At 43.2% G+C, this 19,854-nt stretch overlaps 1 protein-coding gene across 11 annotated transcripts in view; it reads right to left on the reverse strand.

The window, feature by feature from the left end:
- LOC117352366 (semaphorin-4D-like) overlaps positions 1-19,854 on the reverse strand; it is a 348,824-nt gene that overhangs the window by 63,815 nt on the left and 265,155 nt on the right. For all 11 annotated transcript variants that reach the window (XM_033928889.1, XM_033928898.1, XM_033928879.1 and 8 more), the window contains 4 exons: positions 10,309-10,531; positions 3,917-4,032; positions 1,210-1,382; positions 592-635 (listed from right to left, as the gene is read on the reverse strand). In XM_033928889.1, coding sequence (XP_033784780.1) covers positions 592-635; positions 1,210-1,382; positions 3,917-4,032; positions 10,309-10,531 — 556 coding nt within the window. The remainder of the gene's footprint in view (positions 1-591; positions 636-1,209; positions 1,383-3,916; positions 4,033-10,308; positions 10,532-19,854) is intronic.

Consider the following 19,854-nt stretch of genomic DNA (forward strand, 5'->3'; position numbering starts at 1 on the left):
TTGTACACTTGATGTAAGATCGAAAATGAATAAAGAATTAAAAAAAACAAAAAAAACTAGTACCTGGCCAATACCCAAGGAGTAGCAATATTCCATGATATACCGATCCAGAGCAAGCAATGGAAGAATAACCCAAATCATAGTTATCAGATGCTAGGGTCCACCTTGAGGGGCCAGCATCCAAGAAACAGATCTGGGTGTCATTTAGAGCAGTGGTTCCCAACCCTGTCCTGGAGGACCACCAGGCCAATTGGGTTTTCAGGCTAGCCCTAATGAATAGGCATGAGAGAGATTTGCAGACAATGGAAGTGACAGGCATGCAAATCTGCTCCATGCACATTCATTAGGGCTAGCCTGAAAACCCGACTGGCCTGGTGGTCCTCCAGGACAGGGTTAGGAACCACTGATTTAGACAATACGCTGAACCCTTCTACCCAATGTGTGGTGGCGGCGGCCATAAAAGCAAACAAGCTTGCATTCATGAACACCGTAATGAACATGTAAACGGAGATACCTAGGTTATAGCATTATCCTTCCCATTTATAAATGGGAAATCAGTTTCATACTAAAATATGCATACAGATATCTTACCAAAACAAGGAGAAGCATCACCATTTATGTGCTGAATCAAATCCCTGCAAAAAGAAAAAAAATTGTAATATAAGTTGTAAGGGATTTACTTAGAAGAAAGTATAGTAAGAATTATAACAACCTAAATTATACATTTTGGTGGAATACAATATGTCATATATTCAAAATGGAAAGAGCAATAGCAATACAAAGAGGGACATATACTAAATTTATAAAAATATGGGGGCCATTGACAAAATATTGCAATGAATAAATAGTAGGATTTTTCTTCTTCTTTTCTTCTTTTCAATATCTTCTTTGTGACACACATAGAGGGGAGGTAGTGAAAATAATATTTACATAATATGCTATAATATGATATATAATATGTAATGTATGATTGAAAAGTAATAGAAGGGTGGGGGGAGGGAGAGGGGGAAAAATATATTTAGAATATGATGTATTAGATATAAAAGTGATATTGTGTATTCATCAATTGTATTTTAATATTTTGTACACTTTATGAAAAATTTGAAAATAAAAAATGGGAAAAAAAAAAAGAAGAAAGTATAGTATTTTGATTCTGAAAATATTAACAACTCGGTGTTTTATAGATAGAGATGACTAAAGCTGCATTACCATTCGGTGATTCCTTTCTGAAGAATGTTAACACAGGTGAGTTCTTGTGGATTCCATGCACAGTAGGGATCTCTGGCTAACACACAGTCTATGCAGGTTGAGTACTTGGCACAGAATGCAACTGGAGCTTGCACCACCCCAGAGTTGGAACCTGCGTAGATATATCTCTGGTTCTATGGACAAGACAGAACAGTAATTTTCTATACTTTATGCGTGATACAGAAATTGAAAATTGAATAGAAAAAAATAGCATAGCAATCAGAATAGACTCAAACCTATTTTAATTTAATCTAATACAAGATTTCTGAATTGCTCTAATACCATTTAGTTAAAGGCGATTTACATCAAAAAGAAGCTATAATAATTCTATGGGAAAATACAATTCTTTGGATAAGAAAGATGTCCTTACAATTGTTTAACTAAAAGTACTAACTGTAAAAGAAGAACTGACGTCTAAAATGTTTACCTCTATAAGGGGGAAAATGCAATAAAAATGTATTACTCAGTCTATTAGATGAATAATGCAAACGTGAAAAGAACAAAGTGAGATGATTGGAAGCCTCTGCCTGTATAATATGGCGAATCAGACAGTTTTAAACTCTATGGGGGTAATAATCAAAAAAAACCCAAAAAACATCTAAAAAGTGTCCTAAATGGCTACTTGGACGATCAAAAAGCCTGATCGTCCAAGTACCCATAACCAAAGCTGGTTTTTAGACGTATCTAAAACCAACTTAGGCCTTTCCCCTGCCTCTAAACGCACAGAGAGAAAAGAGGTGTGTTTAGAGGAGGGGAAAGGGCGGGCAGTGGGCGGGAGGTGGGCCGACCTACACCTAGCCGTACAACAGGTATAACCAATACAGTTTAGTCGGCACTTAGACCTTTTTCACTTAGACGAAATAAAACCAGGTCTAAGTGCCGAAAAACGGGCCGCTGAGCTGATGGCCACTGGCGCCATCAGTTCAGCGGCCTGGCAACCTAACCATCGCGGCAGGAGAGATGCCTCATATAAAAAAGAAGAAATGGAATACCAAGTAGCGCAATCTTGTGATGGAAGAGAGAGAGAAACCTCATCATAAGACAATGAAGCAATGCTAAAGGAAAATTAGAATTTACATGAACAATTTTCCAAGTGCATTCTATAAAGTGGTGTGCCTAAATTCTAGTACTTGGATCTCAAAGGGCATGTGGCCCGTGAAGGAGCATGCACAGGTTATGGGCATTCCTAAAAGTTGGGCACACTGTTACAGAATATACCCGATCTGTGCACAACTTCGTTGCAGGCATTTAGGCCTGGTTTTCATCCTATGCCTGTTAGTCAGGCGGACGGGCGCTAGGTGTGATTCTATAAACCATTGTCTAACTCCAGAGGCGGTTTATAGAATCACACTAAGCACCAACCTTTCTGCCTCTGATTTTTGGGCGACATATACAGAATTTACTCCAGGGCGCATAAAAATAGGCACAATCTTGCAAAGCATCCATTTTCTTTATGTGTATACCCGCACACAATTTTATAACAGCTACTTTCCAAGTCTAACATGCTTTACATAGAAAAAATGTTTTATTAAAATAACTCCATACATAGATGTAATTGATCAAAGGTCTTACTTGTGTGAATACAAATACAGTTGAACAGGAAAGAATTACGAGTTAATGTAACTTCTTAAATAATCCCCTTCTCCCACAAAGGAGCTGGCTCACATTGGTCATAAAGAGCAAGCTCTGCTACTTATTCCACAATCCACAGCAGTTGCTCTTGCACTGCTCACTGAGGGCTCCTTTTACTAAATTGCGTTAGGGCTTTAACACGCGGAATAGTGCACGCTACAATGCCGCGGACGCTAGACACTAACGCCAGCATTGAGCTGACATTAGTTCTAGCCACGTAGCGTAAGGTTTGCCGCGCTAATCTGCTGCGTGCGCTAAAAATGCTAGCGCACCTTAGTAAAAGAAGCCCTGAGTCATTGTTATGCAATATTTTTCTTCTGCCCCCTCAAGATTAGACAGCAATATTTAGCTTCTCTCCCTCCCGCTTTGAACTAGCTCATTTCAAATGAACATCTGAAAATAGGAAGGGTGGACATGGGTAACTTTCATAAATTATTTTACTTTAAATATTAAAGGTATGTCTGTGTGTGTCTGTGCATGCATGTTTGTATGTTGGTGTGTGTAGAGGAGATACACCTGTTTATGTATGCCTGTACATGTGTGTCTGTGCTTTCTGTGTGTCTGATCAGGAGAGATGAGAAGGGCGTTTGAAAGGTGAAATTCTTTAATCACTATATTACAATGTACTGGGGCATTTTTTGTTGGAGGCACTTTTCTTCTGCCCTCCCATCATATGCAGGAACTTATAAGCACAAAAAAATCCCTCCAGATCATCTCCTCCCCATTCATTGTGCCTTTTTACCAGGTTTTTCTCTCATGCCATATTTTATCCCACTTGGTTAACTGTTTAGAAAGTTATTTTGCCCCCAAACAGACATTCTCAGCCCCTTCTGAATATTTCTTTCCAACTTCTGTGGAAATTGCAGAGTTTAGCACTAAAAATCATGTACATTCCACTGGGATGGAATTTTTTTTTAAAAAAAGTTTGATTAATCACACACATATCAATACTTTCATGGGTATACACCAGCTAAGCCAAGTCACCCACCACCTAATTAGGATGCTGAAATCTTTTATTTCTCCAGGTGCATCTTACCTCTTTAGAGGATAGCAGCAGTGTCTGAATGGGCTCAGAATCTGGGAAAAGCTTTACTTCCTCTATTATATGCATTCCGTGCTCAGAACTCATAGCCTTGTGCAAAGTTCCTTCATCTGAAATGAGAAGAAATGTTCTACTGCTTGTTGTGTCTGTAGGCTGCTAACTCATAAATAAACATGATATTGGACTCTGCAAGCCCAAATGAGGTACAGGTGTGTCATCAACACAAAGATACAATTAACATGTTGCAGGATTGTCCTGCTGCTAAGGGCTAGAGCTAAGCATAAAATTAGGCTATTTTCCCAGTAAACTGTGTGTAGTTCTGCTCACCACATTTCAAAGAAGATATAGCGGAACTAGAAAAGGTACAGAGAAGAGTGACAAATGATGGGACAACTTCCCTAAACAGCTAGGGCTCCAGCTTGGAGAAAGAGATGGCTCAAGGGAGATATGACAAAGGTCTATAAAATACTGAGAGGACTGGAATGATTAGATGTGAATCACTTGTTTACTCATTCCAAAAATACTAGACGTAGGGGGCATGCAATGATGCTACTAAGTAGCAGATTTAAAACAAACTGGAAAAAATATTTCTTCACTCAAAGTGTGATTAAATTCTGGAATTCATTGCCAGAGAATGTAGTGAAAGCAGTTAGCTTAGCAGGGTTTGAAAAAAGGTTTGGATAATTTCCTAAAAGAAGAGTCCATAAGCCATTATTAAGATGAACTTGGGAAAATCCACTGCTTATCGCTAGGATAAGTAGCATAAAATTTGTTTTACTCTTTCGGTTCTTGCCAGGAACTTGTCACCTGGGTTGGCCACGGTTGGAAACAGGATATTGGGCTTGATAAACTTTCAGTCTGTCCCACTTTGGCAATTCTTATGTTCTTATGGGTTTCTCAGAAGCCTGAAAAGAAATTTGCTTTAATCATTCAACCCTCTGCTGGATGCACATCCAGCCAGTGGGGTTTTCAGCATTATTATAATCAATATACATGAGGTAAATCTGACAAGGTGTTTCTCTAGACAAGGGCTGAGAGGCACTGTGCTAAGAATCTATATGGATTAGTCTCATAGTGCTGTGCTGATTCCTGGCTTCTGATGGAATAAGAGCAGAAGAATTGCTACAGTATATTGGGTCCATCCAACCCAGCATCCTGTTTCCAACACTGACCAGTCCAGTCACAAGTATCTGGGGGGAATCCCAAAAAGTATCTGCTGCTTCCCCAGAGATAAGTGGCTTTTCTCTGGGGAAAACAGAATGGATGTCTTCAGTGAATGGAAATGAAAATCAAAAAATTAAATTATAGTAATGAATAAGTTACACTTTTCCCAATCTTAATACACATGTGGATTTGAGGGGGGGGATTTCTTGTTTTTCCATTAAGAATATATAGATGATTGTCGTAAGATATTATTTTCATGTGGTATATATTAGTTGTATATGAATTTGGGAGGGGGGTGGGGTTAAATCTTCTTGGTGTATGATATTGAAAATTTTTCAAGTGATGTTGTATTATATTTGGTTGATATTTACTGTACACTTGATGTAAGTTTAAAAATGAATAAAGAAATTATTAAAAAAAAAAAAAAAAAATTGTTTCATCAGGCAAAACGCCATGGCCTTTTACAGGTTATCAACTGTCACCCAACTTTTCAGTTTCCTTTTAAAAGAAGAGAACATTTCAGGTTTACCTCAGTATTTATCAATGTACTCGTATATTCTCCTGTGAAGCAGAGATACTGTGGATTGCCAAAATACATTATGTGGAATCTGTAACAGTGAGTTTTTCTCAGGGAATTTAAGATCAGAAAACTCAGTTCTATATTTTCTTACGAGATTTGATGTATAGGGTTTTATTTAACTTTGTGCCTAATGGTATAGGGATTCAAGAAGTTGTTACACTAACCAAGAAATACAGTAGTTAAGGTGGTCTTAATGATATTATTTATTGTTTATAGTCTTTTGTAAACCGCGTTGAACTTACTGTTATGCAGTTAATAAGAACGATGCTATGTTATGTTAAGACTGATGGCCGAATCAAGATTATGATTGCCACTAGCCAGCTAAATTATCCTACAGATCCTTTGAAACTTGGCAAATGAGTTTTAAAAAAGTACCACAGTCCATTTTTCTCACACAGTTTTTGTGTCCGAATGTGTGTTGTAAATTGTCATCAATCACAGCATTCATTTTTTGAATTTCTGTAAATGGATTTGAACAACTTTAGTACATAGTGATTGACTGTTTCCATACATCATACAGGAGGGGAGGGGGGGGGGGGGTTCTGTGATCCTTGTGTTTTTAGGTTGAGAGAGAGATGGATTTTTCTTTAAATTCAAATCAACATCTTGTTTAATTGCTGAAATATGAGGTCTGCACAAAAAGTTCCAGGATGATTTTATAAAAATGTATTAAACAATCTTACAACTTATTCCATTGGGTCCCCCTTCTAAGTACTCCTCTTCCCTATGTATACACTTTTCCCAATGTCGTTTCCACTTCTGGAAACAGTCCTTAAACGCATCTTCAGGAATCACCAAAAGTTGCTGCTTCTAATTTTGCTTTATGTCTTCAGTGGTATCAAATGGCTTTCCTTTCAGCGTGGATTTACATTTAGGAAACAAAAGAAGTCAGCATGGGCCAAGTCAGGAAGAGAAAGGTAGCTGGGGAAGAACTGTCATCATGTTTTTTGTGCATAATTCATGGATTTTTCCGGCAGTATGAGTGGATGCGTTCTCATGATGCAGAAACCATGACTACTCCTTCCAAACTTCAGGCCGCTTCCTCCCGATTCTCTCACGGAGTCGTTTCAAGACTTTCAGATAGTAATTTTAGTTGATAGTTTGTCCTTGTGGCAGAAATTCATAGTGAACAACACCGCGACTGTCCAAAAAAACCTGTTAACATCACTTTGATGTCTTCCACCGATTTATGACCACGTTTAAAGTATGAGTAACATTCAAAATACCTTCCACGAATCATGACATGTTCTCCATAAGCCATTTTCAACATTTCATAAGTTTCTATAGCAGTCTTACCCAATTTAAAACAGAACTTCACGCTGTAGCAATGCTCATTGAGGTCACACATGATGAAAAATAGCCGATCATGAAAACACACTTTCACAAAATCTGCTGTAGCTTGGAGATGAAAACAGATATTAACAAACGGAATAAAGGAGGTTACTTGTGAGGTTTCAAGCTATTCAACGCCACCTAGAATGTCTCAAAAGAACTTCGCGTTGGTGCGTGGATCACATAGATCCTTATTAGGAGGTTCCTCTTCCTCAAGAGACTCTATCAGAAGCTCTGCCAGGGTCCCCAAGTGTCCCTCCAGAGGGTTCAGTAAATTTGCTAAGCCCGAGTCCTCTGATACAAGTCTATATCTCTTTGCTATCAAGAGACTCTTCTTTACTTGATAAACCCCATTGGGGTTTCTTTTCCCAAGTCTTTCTAGAGGTAGATGGTCTAGTCCATTAACAACACAAATTCTGGGCTAAAGTCCATTCCTGGTACCTAGTCCCTAGTCCTGAGATATAAGACTGAACGGTTGGGCCTCTTCTGGACTTCATCTGAGCTTAGCGCCAGAGCCATCCATCTGGTAATTCTCTATTGCAGCTCTTGACAAAATAGTGGCCATTCCCTCCAAAACCATAGCCTCACCCAAACATGGATTTCCGTTAGAAGTGAAAGTACCTTCAGGTCCACATGAGATCGCTGCTGTTGTCGCAACCATACTCTTTCTCTGCACGAGTGGCAACAGGTGCTAACACCAATGCTGCAGAAGCAGCTGTCGCAGGCCCACTGACTTGAGCCACCATGCTGTGTGCTGTACAACCTCTCTCAGCATGCTCAATAGCAGCAAAATCCTCCTTTTACCCAGGAATTTCCGAGCTACTGCACCTCCTGCTCCTGAGAGAATCTGAGTACCTCAGGTCACCCCTCCCGAGAGCAGAGGATGAGGACAGAAAGAACAGCAGAAATGCACCTACAAACAGTAGCAGACTGGAGGCGGGAAGGGTCCCCTGCCTCACTGCATTTAGCTCTATTGCGCTGTATGGGGCTACTCCAGCTGATCATAGCCCTCTTATTTCACCTTCATCTCCCTATTTTACTTTAGTTTATTTATTTCTTGTGAGCCTAACCAGCTCCAACACTGGGCACCTTCTCCAAGGAAGGAAATTCCCTCTTACTATCTCTGGCCAGTCCTCTTACTACATATAGGTCTCCCTTGCTTACCATCTTATTGGAGACTGAGAGATACTAGTTGGTTGTGGACTGCACAAGTGAAATCATCAAACTAGTGGTTTCAGTCTCCACATGGTGGTAGGAAAGCAAAAACCCAATGAAGAAGCATGCAGCCTGCATCTGCATTGTTAGAGATACCATGAAAATAAGTGAGGGCAAATTTACAGGAGGAATAAAGACAGCATCAGTTAGTTACAGTACATTCTTATACAGTGGTACCTTGGTTTACGAGCATAATTTGTTCCAGAAGCATGCTCGTAAACTATAATACTCGTATATCAAAGCGAGTTTCCCTATAGGAGCTAAGGTAAACTCGCTTAATTCGTTCCCACCCAACCCCATCCCCCAGGCCAGCGGTGCTGCTCTACCCCTCCAAGAACCGGCATTGCTCCCCCCGCTCATGAAGGCCCCACCCACGTGATCCGCCATCCCCCCCCACTCGTGGCGCTCCCCCCTGCGAACCGGCACCCTCTGCTTGCGTCGCACCCCCTCCCCACCACGATCCGGCATCAAAAAGGCACCCAACCACCCACCTGATCACATTTCTTACCCCCCATTTGGCACCTGCACCAACGCACAGGACTTGCCGGTGCCCGAAGATCTGCCTCCTTCGCGCTGGGCCTTAAGCATCTGCGCATGCTCAAGGCCTTCGTGTTCCCGTTCTCTTCTTTTGGCCACACAAGTCCTCTCAGTGCCTGAATGAACTTGGTGCACTCTGCAAAGGCCGGCCTGTCACACATTTTTGTTACTATTAGTGTGGCCTGGGCTTCAGCAGACAGAAAGTTCCTGAAAGTTTATTGAGAGATGAACTAATACAAAGTACAGTGGTACCTTGGTTTACGAGCATAATTCGTTCCAGAAGCATGCTCGTAAACCAAAACACTCGTATATCAAAGCAACTTTTCCCATAAGAGTTAGTGTAAACTAGAACAATTCGTTCCACATCCCCAAAAACTTAATTACCATTAGCGACGCCTCCACCGTTGCCTCTGCCACAGACCTATGCACACGGTTCCTCCAGTTCTCCTCCTCTGCTGCTGTTCGCTGCCTCACTAATGTTCGCTGCCTCTCTCTGCGGGTTGTGTGGGTGGTGATGGTGCGCCCCGGTCCAGGGTGCTGGCTGTAAGCAAACTGCTGCCGCCAACGAGCCCGACTAGGCACTGTTGGCCCTGCCACTCCCGGATGCTGCCCCTCCCCCCCTGGATGCCACTACCCTCTCTGCCGGGACTCTCAGGTGCTGGCTCACTCCTGCTGGACGCACCCCGACTCCCATGCTCCACCCGAGGCCACCGGCGCTGCTATCGCCTCCTCCCACCCCTCCCCGACTGGCCCTGTCCTTACCCCTGGTGCCGCCGGTGATAGAAAGTGCCTGCCGCCAGTCTGCTTCTGAGCCTTAAGCATCTGCGCATGCTCAGGCCTTCTGGATCTCACCCTCTCCGAGATTCTCATGAGAATCTCGGTGAGGGTGAGATCCAGAAGGCCTTGAGCATGCGCTGATGCTCAAGGCTCAGCAGCAGACTGGCGGCAGGCCATTTCTAACTCCGTCGGCACATGGGTAAGGACAGGGCTGGTCAGTAGATGGGGAGGAGACGATCGTGAAGGGAGGGAGCAGCGCCGGTGGCCTTGGGGGGAGCAATACTGCCGGTTACCGCGGTCGGGTCGGGGCTCGCAAATCGAGTCAAGGCTCGGTTTGCGAGTTACAGTTTGCTCGAGTGTTTTGCTCGTCTTGCAAAACACTCGCAAACTGCATTACTCGTAAACCGAGGTTTGACTATATTTTATAAACTGTGGCTGCTATCTTGTAGCATTTCACACAAGTCAGTGCTTTTGAAAGCTGAAGTGGGCTAGTTATTTATTTTCCTTTGTTTTGCCTTTATTCATTGTTTTCTCCTCAGTGGTCTCCGATGCTCCCAGAGAAAAAGCCCAGGTGGCTCCGTGTGTGACTGCTGGCCCAAAGGATGTAAGGGATGGTGCCCTCCCTCTTCCTCTACTCTATGCCCAGACCCAATTGGCTTTGATAATAATAATACTTTAATTACAATTCTGTTCCTTATTCTCTTTCTCAGAACACAGTTACATACCCAAGTACACTCATGCACGAATGGAAAATATTAAAATCTAATTTTTGGCACCATACCTGTACTGATGAACATGACATTGTATGTATTGCTGTCCAGAGCTTTCACCCTGTCCACGACGATCTGTGTGTAGTTCACATCTCGTTTGACTAACTGGGGTTTATTCCCCAGAGGAGTCACAGAGTCGTACATCAGAGGATGGTCTTTAATAAACTGCAGAGTTTTGTCTGGTAGGCTGAGGGAGCTGTTGTAATTCATTGCTCTGTCAAAACTATTCATGCACTGTCATAACAACAAAAGACAGAAGAGATTGCATTAAATATGCAACACACATCACATTATTTTCTTTACTGAATCTGAAAAGCTTCAAAGGAGGAAAGTCAGGAACGATGTCAGAAAATACAGTCAAACCTCGGTTTGCGAGTAACGCGGTTTGCGAGTGTTTTGCAAGACGAGCAAAACATTCTCGCAAACCGAACATTGATTCGATTTGCGAGCACCCCCCGAGAACTGGCATTGCCCCACCCTCCCACTCGCGAATGCCCCCCCTCCCCCCCGCGCGAGATTCTCGGCCAGAAGTCCTTGAGCATGTGCAGATGCTCAAGGCCCAGGCAAGAGGTAGGAACTTCTGGCACCGGCACGTCCTGTGGGCTGCGTGCCGGTGCCAGATGGGGTGTGTGTGTAAGATTGAATGTTGTTTGCGAGCGGGTGGGGGAGCGATGCCGGTTCTCGGGGGGAAGAGGGGTGGAGCAGCGCCGCTGACCTTGGGGGTAGGGGTGGGTGGGAACGTATCAAGCGAGTTTCCCTTACTTCCTATGGGGAAACTCGCTTTGATATATGAGTAATTTGGTTTCGAGCATGCTTCTGGAACGAAGTATGCTCGTAAACCAAGGTTCCACTGTAGTGGTACCTTGGATTACGAGCATAATCCATTCCAGGAGCATGCTCGTAATCCAAAATGCTCGTTTATCAAAGCAAGTTTCCCCATAGGAAATAATGGAAACTCGCTTTGATACGTTCCCCCCCACGAGAACCGGCATTGCTCCCCCCGAAGGCCCTCCCTGCGATCCGGCACCCTCCCCTCCCTTGATCCGGACTCCCCCACCCGCGATTGGGCCCACCCCAGCTGCGATCCGGCCCCCCCCGACGCGATTGGGCACCCCCCCCGACGCGATTGGGCACCCCCCGCCGCTTCTTACTGTCATCTGGGCACCGGCATGTCCTGTGCGTTGGTGCCAGTTCCCGAAGATCGGCCTCCTCTTCTGCTGGGCCTTGAGCATCTGTGCATGCTCAAGGCCCAGCAGAAGAGGAGGCCGATCTTCGGGAACTGGCACCAACGTACAAGACATACCGGTGCCGGTGCCCAGATGACGGTAAGAAGCAGCGGGGGAGGGGGGTGCCCAATCGCGGCGGGGGGTGGGGGGTGCCGGATCGCGGGGGGAGGGTGCCGAATCGCAGGGGAGGGGCGCTTGTAAATCAAGCCATGCTCGGTTTCTGAGGCGCCGATTTTGCAAATGTTTTGCTCATCTTGCAAAACACTCGCAAACCAGTGCACTCGTAAACCGAGGTACCACTGTATTTTGTTTCATGGGAATGATGATGGATGCCTGGAATGCCCTTCTGGAAAGGGTAGTAGAGACAAGAATAACAGAATTCACAAAATACTGAGTTGTCCTGGAGAAAGTGGGAGAATGCAACTCCCTTTGCTGATGCAGCACGTTTAATATTATTACAGGTATGACACTAACCTAGGTAAGCACTGCTGTAGAAGTTTGTATGCTTAGATGTTTTACATGGGCATTAAGTGGTTGTAAGTTTGAAGCTCTTTCAATAGAGGATTATACGAGATTGACTTATACAAAGTTGAGAACCCTGCAAAGAAGAAATCCTTTCTTTTGGTATAAGTTGCCTCTTGACTGGAAAGTAATTTGTTTTCCTTCCATAAGCATTGAAAACTTGCCCATTTGATATTATTAGGTGTTAAATGTTACTGGATTGCTATGGAATTAATTTTGTCTTGTAATATGAAAAACAGGGGTGCTGTTAGGATGGATGCATCTAAGGGCAATGTTGTATTTTATTTTATGCTTGTACTTTCAGTTTTGTGTGTTGTGTTGATTTCTTCTGTTATCTAGTTTGCACTGATTTGGTAACGCAGAATCTTAAGTTCGTGCGCAACTGGACGGCGCTCTAGGGAAGAAACAGGTACTACAGAAAAGACGGATTACACCTCACCAAGGAAGGAGCAAGAGTATTGGCAGGCAACATGAAGAGGGCCATTGAGAAGGCTTTAAACTAAAGGTCAGGGGAAAGCCGACAGTCGACCATCAGTCGATAGCCCGGGCAACGAAATGCCCCGAAGAAGGAACTACGGATAACTACTCAGACATAGAGGGAGAAGAGCACAAAGCAAACGAGGGAGACAACGTAGGAGCACAGACAGATATCATGAAAGACACAGTAGGGGCGGCAAAGCTCAGAAAGCCCAAGAAGAAATCACAAAGGAAACTTAAATGTATGTACACGAATGCTAGGAGCTTGAGAAACAAAATGGGAGAGTTAGAGACAATAGCAAGACTTGATGAACTAGAAATCATTGGCATAACAGAAACATGGTGGAATGATGAAAATGAATGGGATACAGTACTGCAAGGATACAAGCTATACAGAAGGGACAGAACAGGGCAGAAAGGAGGAGGTATTGCCCTATATGTTCAAGAAGGAATAGAATCTGTTAGAGAGATGAAGACAGAGGGGAAGGAGAAGTTGGAGTCCCTCTGGATTAAGATTCCTAGACACAATGGTACGGACACAAAAATTGGCCTTTATTATCGACCCCCAGGACAGTCGGAGGAGACAGACTCAGAAATGATAGAGGAAATCAAAAAAGGATGTAAGACAGGCAATGTAATGATCATGGGAGACTTTAACTTTCCAGGGATAGACTGGAACCTGGGAATCTCAAACTGCAGCAAAGAAACAAAGTTCCTAGAAACGATAAGGGACTGCTTCCTAGATCAAATGGTGGGAGAGCCGACGAGAGGGAATGCCACCGTGGACTTGGTCCTAATTGGCATTACTGGTCAGACTAAAGAAGTAGAAGTCACGGACCTGCTAGGGACGAGTGATCACAACATGATCAACTTTAAACCTGACATCGGGAAGGGGAAATGTATCAAAACCTTAACCATGACCCTCAACTTTAAGAAACGAAGATATGATAGCATGAGAGCCAAGGTAAAAAAACCTCTCAAGAAAAGGATATACACAATTAAAACGGTAGATCAGGCATGGTCCCTACTGAAAAATACAATCACGGAAGCACAAAATCTCTACATTCCGCGGATATCCAAAGGACGGAAAAATAAAAGCAAAGGAGAACCAGCATGGCTTACTAAAGAGGTGAAGGATGCCGTAAGAGAAAAGAAGAACTCCTTTAAAAAATGGAAACGCGAAAGAACTACTGAAGCTTGGAACAGCCACAAAGACAATCAGAAGAAATGTCACAAGGCGGTGAGGGATGCCAAAAAGGTCTATGAGGAGAAAATAGCGTAAGAGGCCAAAATCTTCAAGCTCTTTTTTAGATACGTAAAGGGGAAAAAACCTGCAAAAGAGGCAGTGGGTCCGCTGGACAACCAGGGAAGACAAGGGTGCATCAAAGAAGACAAATAAATTGTAGACAGACTAAACTCCTTCTTTGCATCTGTCTTTACGAAGGAGGACATTATATCAATACCTGAAACAGTGAAAGTGTTCAAGGGAGAAATAGAGGACAGCCTCACCACATTAGAAGTGGATCTGGACCAGATATACTACCAGATCGACAAACTTAAAAGTGACAAATCCCCTGGACTGGATGGAATTCACCTGAGAGTATTAAAGGAACTGAAGGTAGAAATCGGAGAACTACTGCAAAACCTTGCTAACCTGTCAATTAGAACTGGACAGATACCGGACGACTGGAAGATAGCGAACGTCACCCCAATTTTCAAAAAAGGATCAAGAGGAGAACCGGGCAACTACAGACTGGTGAGTCTTACGTCTGTCCCTGGAAAGATGGTTGAGGCACTGATTAAAGATAGCATAGTCCGGCACTTGGATACACACGACCTGATGAGAGCCAGTCAACATGGCTTCAGGAAAGGAAAATCATGCTTGATGAATTTACTACAATTCTTTGAAACAGTAAACAAACAAATTGATAACGGGGAACCATTGGACATAATATACTTGGACTTCTAGAAGGCATTCGACAAAGTTCCACACGAAAGACTTCTCAAGAAATTACAAAGCCACGGAATAAAGGGAGACATACTAAGGTGGATAGGAAAATGGCTGGAAAACAGAATGCAGAGGGTGGGCATAAATGGGAAGCTCTCAGACTGGGAAAAAGTGACTAGCAGTGTGCCCCAGGGCTCAGTTCTTGGGCCCATCTTATTTACCGTATTTTCACGTAGATAACGCGCACCCGTGTAAAACGCGCACACGGGTATAGCGCGTGGGAAACCAAAATATATGTTAAAAAAATTTTGTATACCGCGCACACCCGTATACCGCGCATGCTGCCCCGACTCTCCCGTCGCCGCCCGACTCTCCTTTCGCCCGCCCCAACTCTCCTCTGGCCACCCCGACTCTCCTTTCGCCCGCCCCGACTCTCCTCACCCCCTTGAAGTCCTGTCCCCACCCTGAAAGCCTGATGCCCCCCCCGATGTCCGATTCACCCCCCCCGCAGGACCGCTCGCACCCCCACCCTGAAGGACCGCTCGCACGCACCCGCACCCCCACCCCAAAGGACCGCTTGCATGCACTTCCACCCGCACCCGCACCCCCACCCTGAAGGACCACTCGCACCCCCACAGCCTCCCGACCCCCCCTGCCCCCATCATGTAGAAGCTCCTACCGGTGTCCTGCTGCTTCCTCTTGGCGGTCCCGGCCCTTCTGTGAGCCCTGCGCTGCTTCCTCTTCCGGCGGTCCTGCCCTTTCTCTGATGTCAGAGAAAGGGCGGGACCGCTGGAAGAGGAAGCAGCGCAGGCGCAGGGCTCACAGAAGGGCCGGGACCGCCAAGAGGAAGCAGCAGGACACCGGTAGGAGCTTCTACATGATGGGGGCAGAGGGGGGGGGTCAGGAGGCTGTGGGGGGGTGAGCGGTCCTTCAGGGTGGGGGTGCGGGTGGGAGTGCGTGCGAGCGGTCCTTCGGGGTGGGGGTGCGGGTGCATGCGAGCGGTCCTTCGGGATGGGGGTGTGAGCGGTCCTGCGGGGTGAATCGGACGTCGGGGGGGGGGGACGATGTAAAAAAAAATGTATACAACGCGCTCACGGTTTGTAAAATCGTGTATAACGCGCACATTATATGCGTGAAAATACGGTAATATTTTCATCAACGACCTAGAAGAAGGAATGTCCAGTGAAATCATCAAGTTTGCAGATGACACGAAGCTATGTCAGGCAATCAGATCAGAAAAGGACAGCGAGGAACGACAGAGAGATTTGAGCCAGTTAGAGAGATGGGCAGAGAAATGGCAGATGAAGTTTAATGTGGAAAAATGCAAGGTAATGCATTTGGGCAGAAAGAACAAGGAGCACGAGTATAGCATGTCAGGTGCAACTCTGGGTAAGAGCGAACAAGAAAAAGACCTGGGGGTACTGATAAATAGGACCCTGAAACCATCAGCACAATGTGCGGCGGCAGCAAAGAAAGCAAATAGAATGTTGGCATGATAAAGAAGGAATCACGAGTAGATCGGAGAGGGTCATAATGCCGCTTTATAGAGCAATGGTCAGACCACACTTGGAATACTGTGTCCAACACTGGTCTCCCCTACCTAAACAAGGATATAAAACTGCTGGAGAGGGTGCAGAGGCAAGCAACGAAGCTGGTAAAAGGTATGGAGAACTTGAACTACAAAGAACGACTTAGAAAACTGGGACTGTTCTCTCTTGAGAAGAGGTGACTGCGAGGGGATCTGATTGAGACGTTTAAAATAATAAAAGAAATCGATAAGATAGAGCAGGAGAAAAAGTTATTTACGATGTCAAATGTGACTAGGACAAGAGGTCATGGACTGAAGCTGAGGGGGGACAAGCCCAGGACAAATGCCAGGAAGTTCTGCTTCACACAGCGAGTGGTGGACACCTGGAATGCTCTCCCGGTGGAGGTTGCTGCGGAACTCACCGTTCTAGGATTTAAGGGCAAGTTAGATGCACATCTCCTCGTAAGACGCTTAGAAGGATACGGGTGACTAAGTTTTCGCCAGGTCACACCTGGCTGAGCCTCCGCGTGAGCGGATCACCGGACTTGATGGATCTTGGGTCTGATCCGGAAATGGCAGTTCTTATGTTCTTATTAAATTAACACAGATGATCCCCCTATGTCTGTCTCAATAACTAAAAATCCCCCTGCCGAGTTGATACACAAGATGAGTATTAATTTATTTCACTTATAATTTATTGAAAAAATTTAAAAACTAATAAAGTATTAAAACTAAAATTAAATAAGAAAGACCGGTGACGATTTGGGTGCCCAAAGTCTGTGCATGAAAAAATGAATTTCGCACAGCAGTGCTGCTGAGGTCTTGGGAGATTCAATATACCATGTTTCCCCAAAAATAAGACTGTCTTATATTCATTTGGGGCCCAAAAAAGGCACTAGGTCGTATTTTCGGGATATGCACATGATTATCTATCCCTTCCTCTCCTTTACCCCAAATTCTTCCTCTTTCCTTTCTTTCTCTCCCTCCCATCCCCCTGTGCAGCAGAAGTTTGCCCAGCTTTTATCTTTCCCTCCCTCCCATCCCTCATGCAGCATAACCCTTGCCCAACTTCTATCCTTCCTTCCCTCCCTTGTGCAGCAGAACCCTTGAGCATCCCCCTGCCCAGCCGAACCCCTGCTGACCCTCCATTCCTCCCCGTCGATTGCGAGTGAGCCCTTCCTTCATCCGAAGCAGAATTGGGCCAGCAGCACTCTAAATAGGCTGCTTGGCCTTGGCCGTTGGATATTTCACTCTGGCGTGTTACGAAAAGAGGAGCAGGCCTTGGGTAATGAGTTTGGAAAAGGAGAGATGATGTGCAGATTCCTCTTCTGGGATTTTAGAAAGGGAAGAAAGGTTGGCAAGGGGGTTGAAGGAAGACTGTAAGAATGAAGTGGGGGAAGGGGAGAAGGTGACCTGGTGAAGAATTCAAGATTAATCTTGTAAACCTTGTCATGGAAGTACTTGGCCATAATCTGGGCAGAAAGTAAGGGGCACAGGGGGGGGGGGTTAGGGAGTGATAGAAGGTGGAGATACTCAGAAGGAATTTACTGTAACAAAGAGATAGTGAGAGCTGGAGGCAAGACAGTTTGTCAGATGGATATAATAGAGTGAACCGGCTAGGAAGTGAAGATGGCGTTGGGTTGTATAAGAAATTCTATAGATGTATCTACCCAAAGTATATGACTCTCTACTGGGCAGACTTGATGGACCATTTTGATCTTTATTTGACATCATTTACTGTGTTGCTCTGTATCTTTAAGCCTCAAGGGTCAGCAGGATAAGTTAACTGGCACATAGATTTCACATAAGGCATTCTCTTAAAGTTTGCTTCCACATTTCATTCATGCAGCTGGTTTTGTTGTGCAAACATTTTGCAACAGGTCATTTCTAAAACACCCCCCTTCCCCCATTACTCAATTCCTTTCTTTTGACACACAATTTTGTCGAGGTCCCAAGACCATATTTTACAATAAAAGCAACAACAGTGAGCCTGTGTTCAACTCAATACTACTTTCTGAAAACTGGTGGGCAAAGCAGTAAAGACTAACCTCTGGTGTTCTTGCCCTCATCATACATCCGAGATCTAGAAAGCTCCCAGTTTCTATTAATAGTTGATATTTAGTAATATATTTTCAGACAGCGCCACACCACAATAAAACCATGAAATTATTACATGGGCCAAGGGATCATAGGGTTGTTAAATGTACACATGAATCTATATTTATTATTAAATGAAAAATGTCTTTATTTTTCATGGGGTTTTGGTTTTTTTTTAGTTCTTTACAGCCTTTTATTAAAAAACATTTCTATTTTTTATTTTACATAGAGCTTTATGGACCCCCACACGTTTACATAGAATAGATAGCTCTAAGTCTAATAGATGCTGGCATTGTCATCTTGAAGCAGGGACATTAGATCATCTTTTATTCTATTGTCCATTCATATTAATATTTTGGAAATCAATTTGGCCTCAAATTAATAGGATGTTAGAAAATCCGGTAGCCTTGACATATGATACGATTCTGTTTGGTACTGCAATGAGAGCTCGAAGTCAAATTTCATCAAATAACAATAAACTTTTATTTATATTGACTGGAGTAGCAGTACAGCAAATTACACATAATTGGAAAAATTATGACAGATTAAACTATAATTTTTGGTGGAACTCAGTTTGCCATATATATAAGATGGAGCGTACATTTGCAACACAAAAAGGATATATGGATAAGTTCAAGAAAATTTGGGGACCATTAACAGATTTTTGCAATGACTGATTTTAATTTTTTCCCATAATAAGATAATGGTTAAAGAAGGGAGGGAGGGAAGGGGTAAAGAATTTATTCTCTTTATTATACATTATAAAAAATATATCATAATGAATGAATGATAGTCCTATGAGAAATTAATGTGATAAAGGGAGAGAAAAGGGTTCATAATTAAATAATAATTGATAAAATCATTACAATATATATGTTATATAAATTCATAAGAAAAATAATATAAAATATGGTTTATATAAAATACATTATAGAGATATCAAGTGTATTGTTAAGATAAATGTATGGAAAATTTATAACACTTGTTGATATGTGAAAAAATCAATAAAAAACTTTAAACAAAGGTTCTTCTAATCTTTGCTACACAAACATAACTTCTGTTTTCCTGTAAGCAGCCTTTTTTCCTGTGCTGTGGTGTAGCTAGAAAATGCAGGACTGATCTTGATATTGAATTTCAGAATATAGATTTGCCTCTCATACTATATTGTGATCTTTTATACTCTATTGGGTTGTTGTATAAATCAAACATTTAAGTTTTTTAATGAGTTAAGCAAGAAACTGCTGTTATTTAAATTATAAACTAAACTTGTATCATACTTTTGACCAATTGTGTGAAGCTTGGGAAATGTCACATAGTCATTTAACATAATAGTATATAGGAAGATGAAGCTGGACTAGGTTGAGGATTCTACAGCTAAAACTCTGTGAGACTATTCCTTTGTACAATTATATTATTATCATTGGATCTTTATTGAAAGGCTGCATTTGTAATTAGTTGGCTTTTGATATTGAATAAATATTTTCAATTGGAAATACAAAAAAAAAACAAAAAAACATTTCTATTGGGTCAGGCTTTCTGAAGAAAACTGCACTAAATTGTATTTTAGGAACAATTAAAATTCTACATTAAGCACAGTTACTTACCGTAACAGGTGTTATCCAGGGACAGCAGGCAGATATTCTTGACTGATGGGTGACGGCACCGACGGAGCCCCGGTACGGACAATTTTAGAGTGATTGCACTCTAAGAACTTTTTAGAAAGTTCTAGCTCGGCCGCACCGCGCACGCGCGAGTGCCT

Source organism: Geotrypetes seraphini, chromosome 1, assembly GCF_902459505.1.
Source record: "Geotrypetes seraphini chromosome 1, aGeoSer1.1, whole genome shotgun sequence".
Classification (NCBI taxonomy): Eukaryota; Metazoa; Chordata; class Amphibia; order Gymnophiona; family Dermophiidae; genus Geotrypetes; species Geotrypetes seraphini.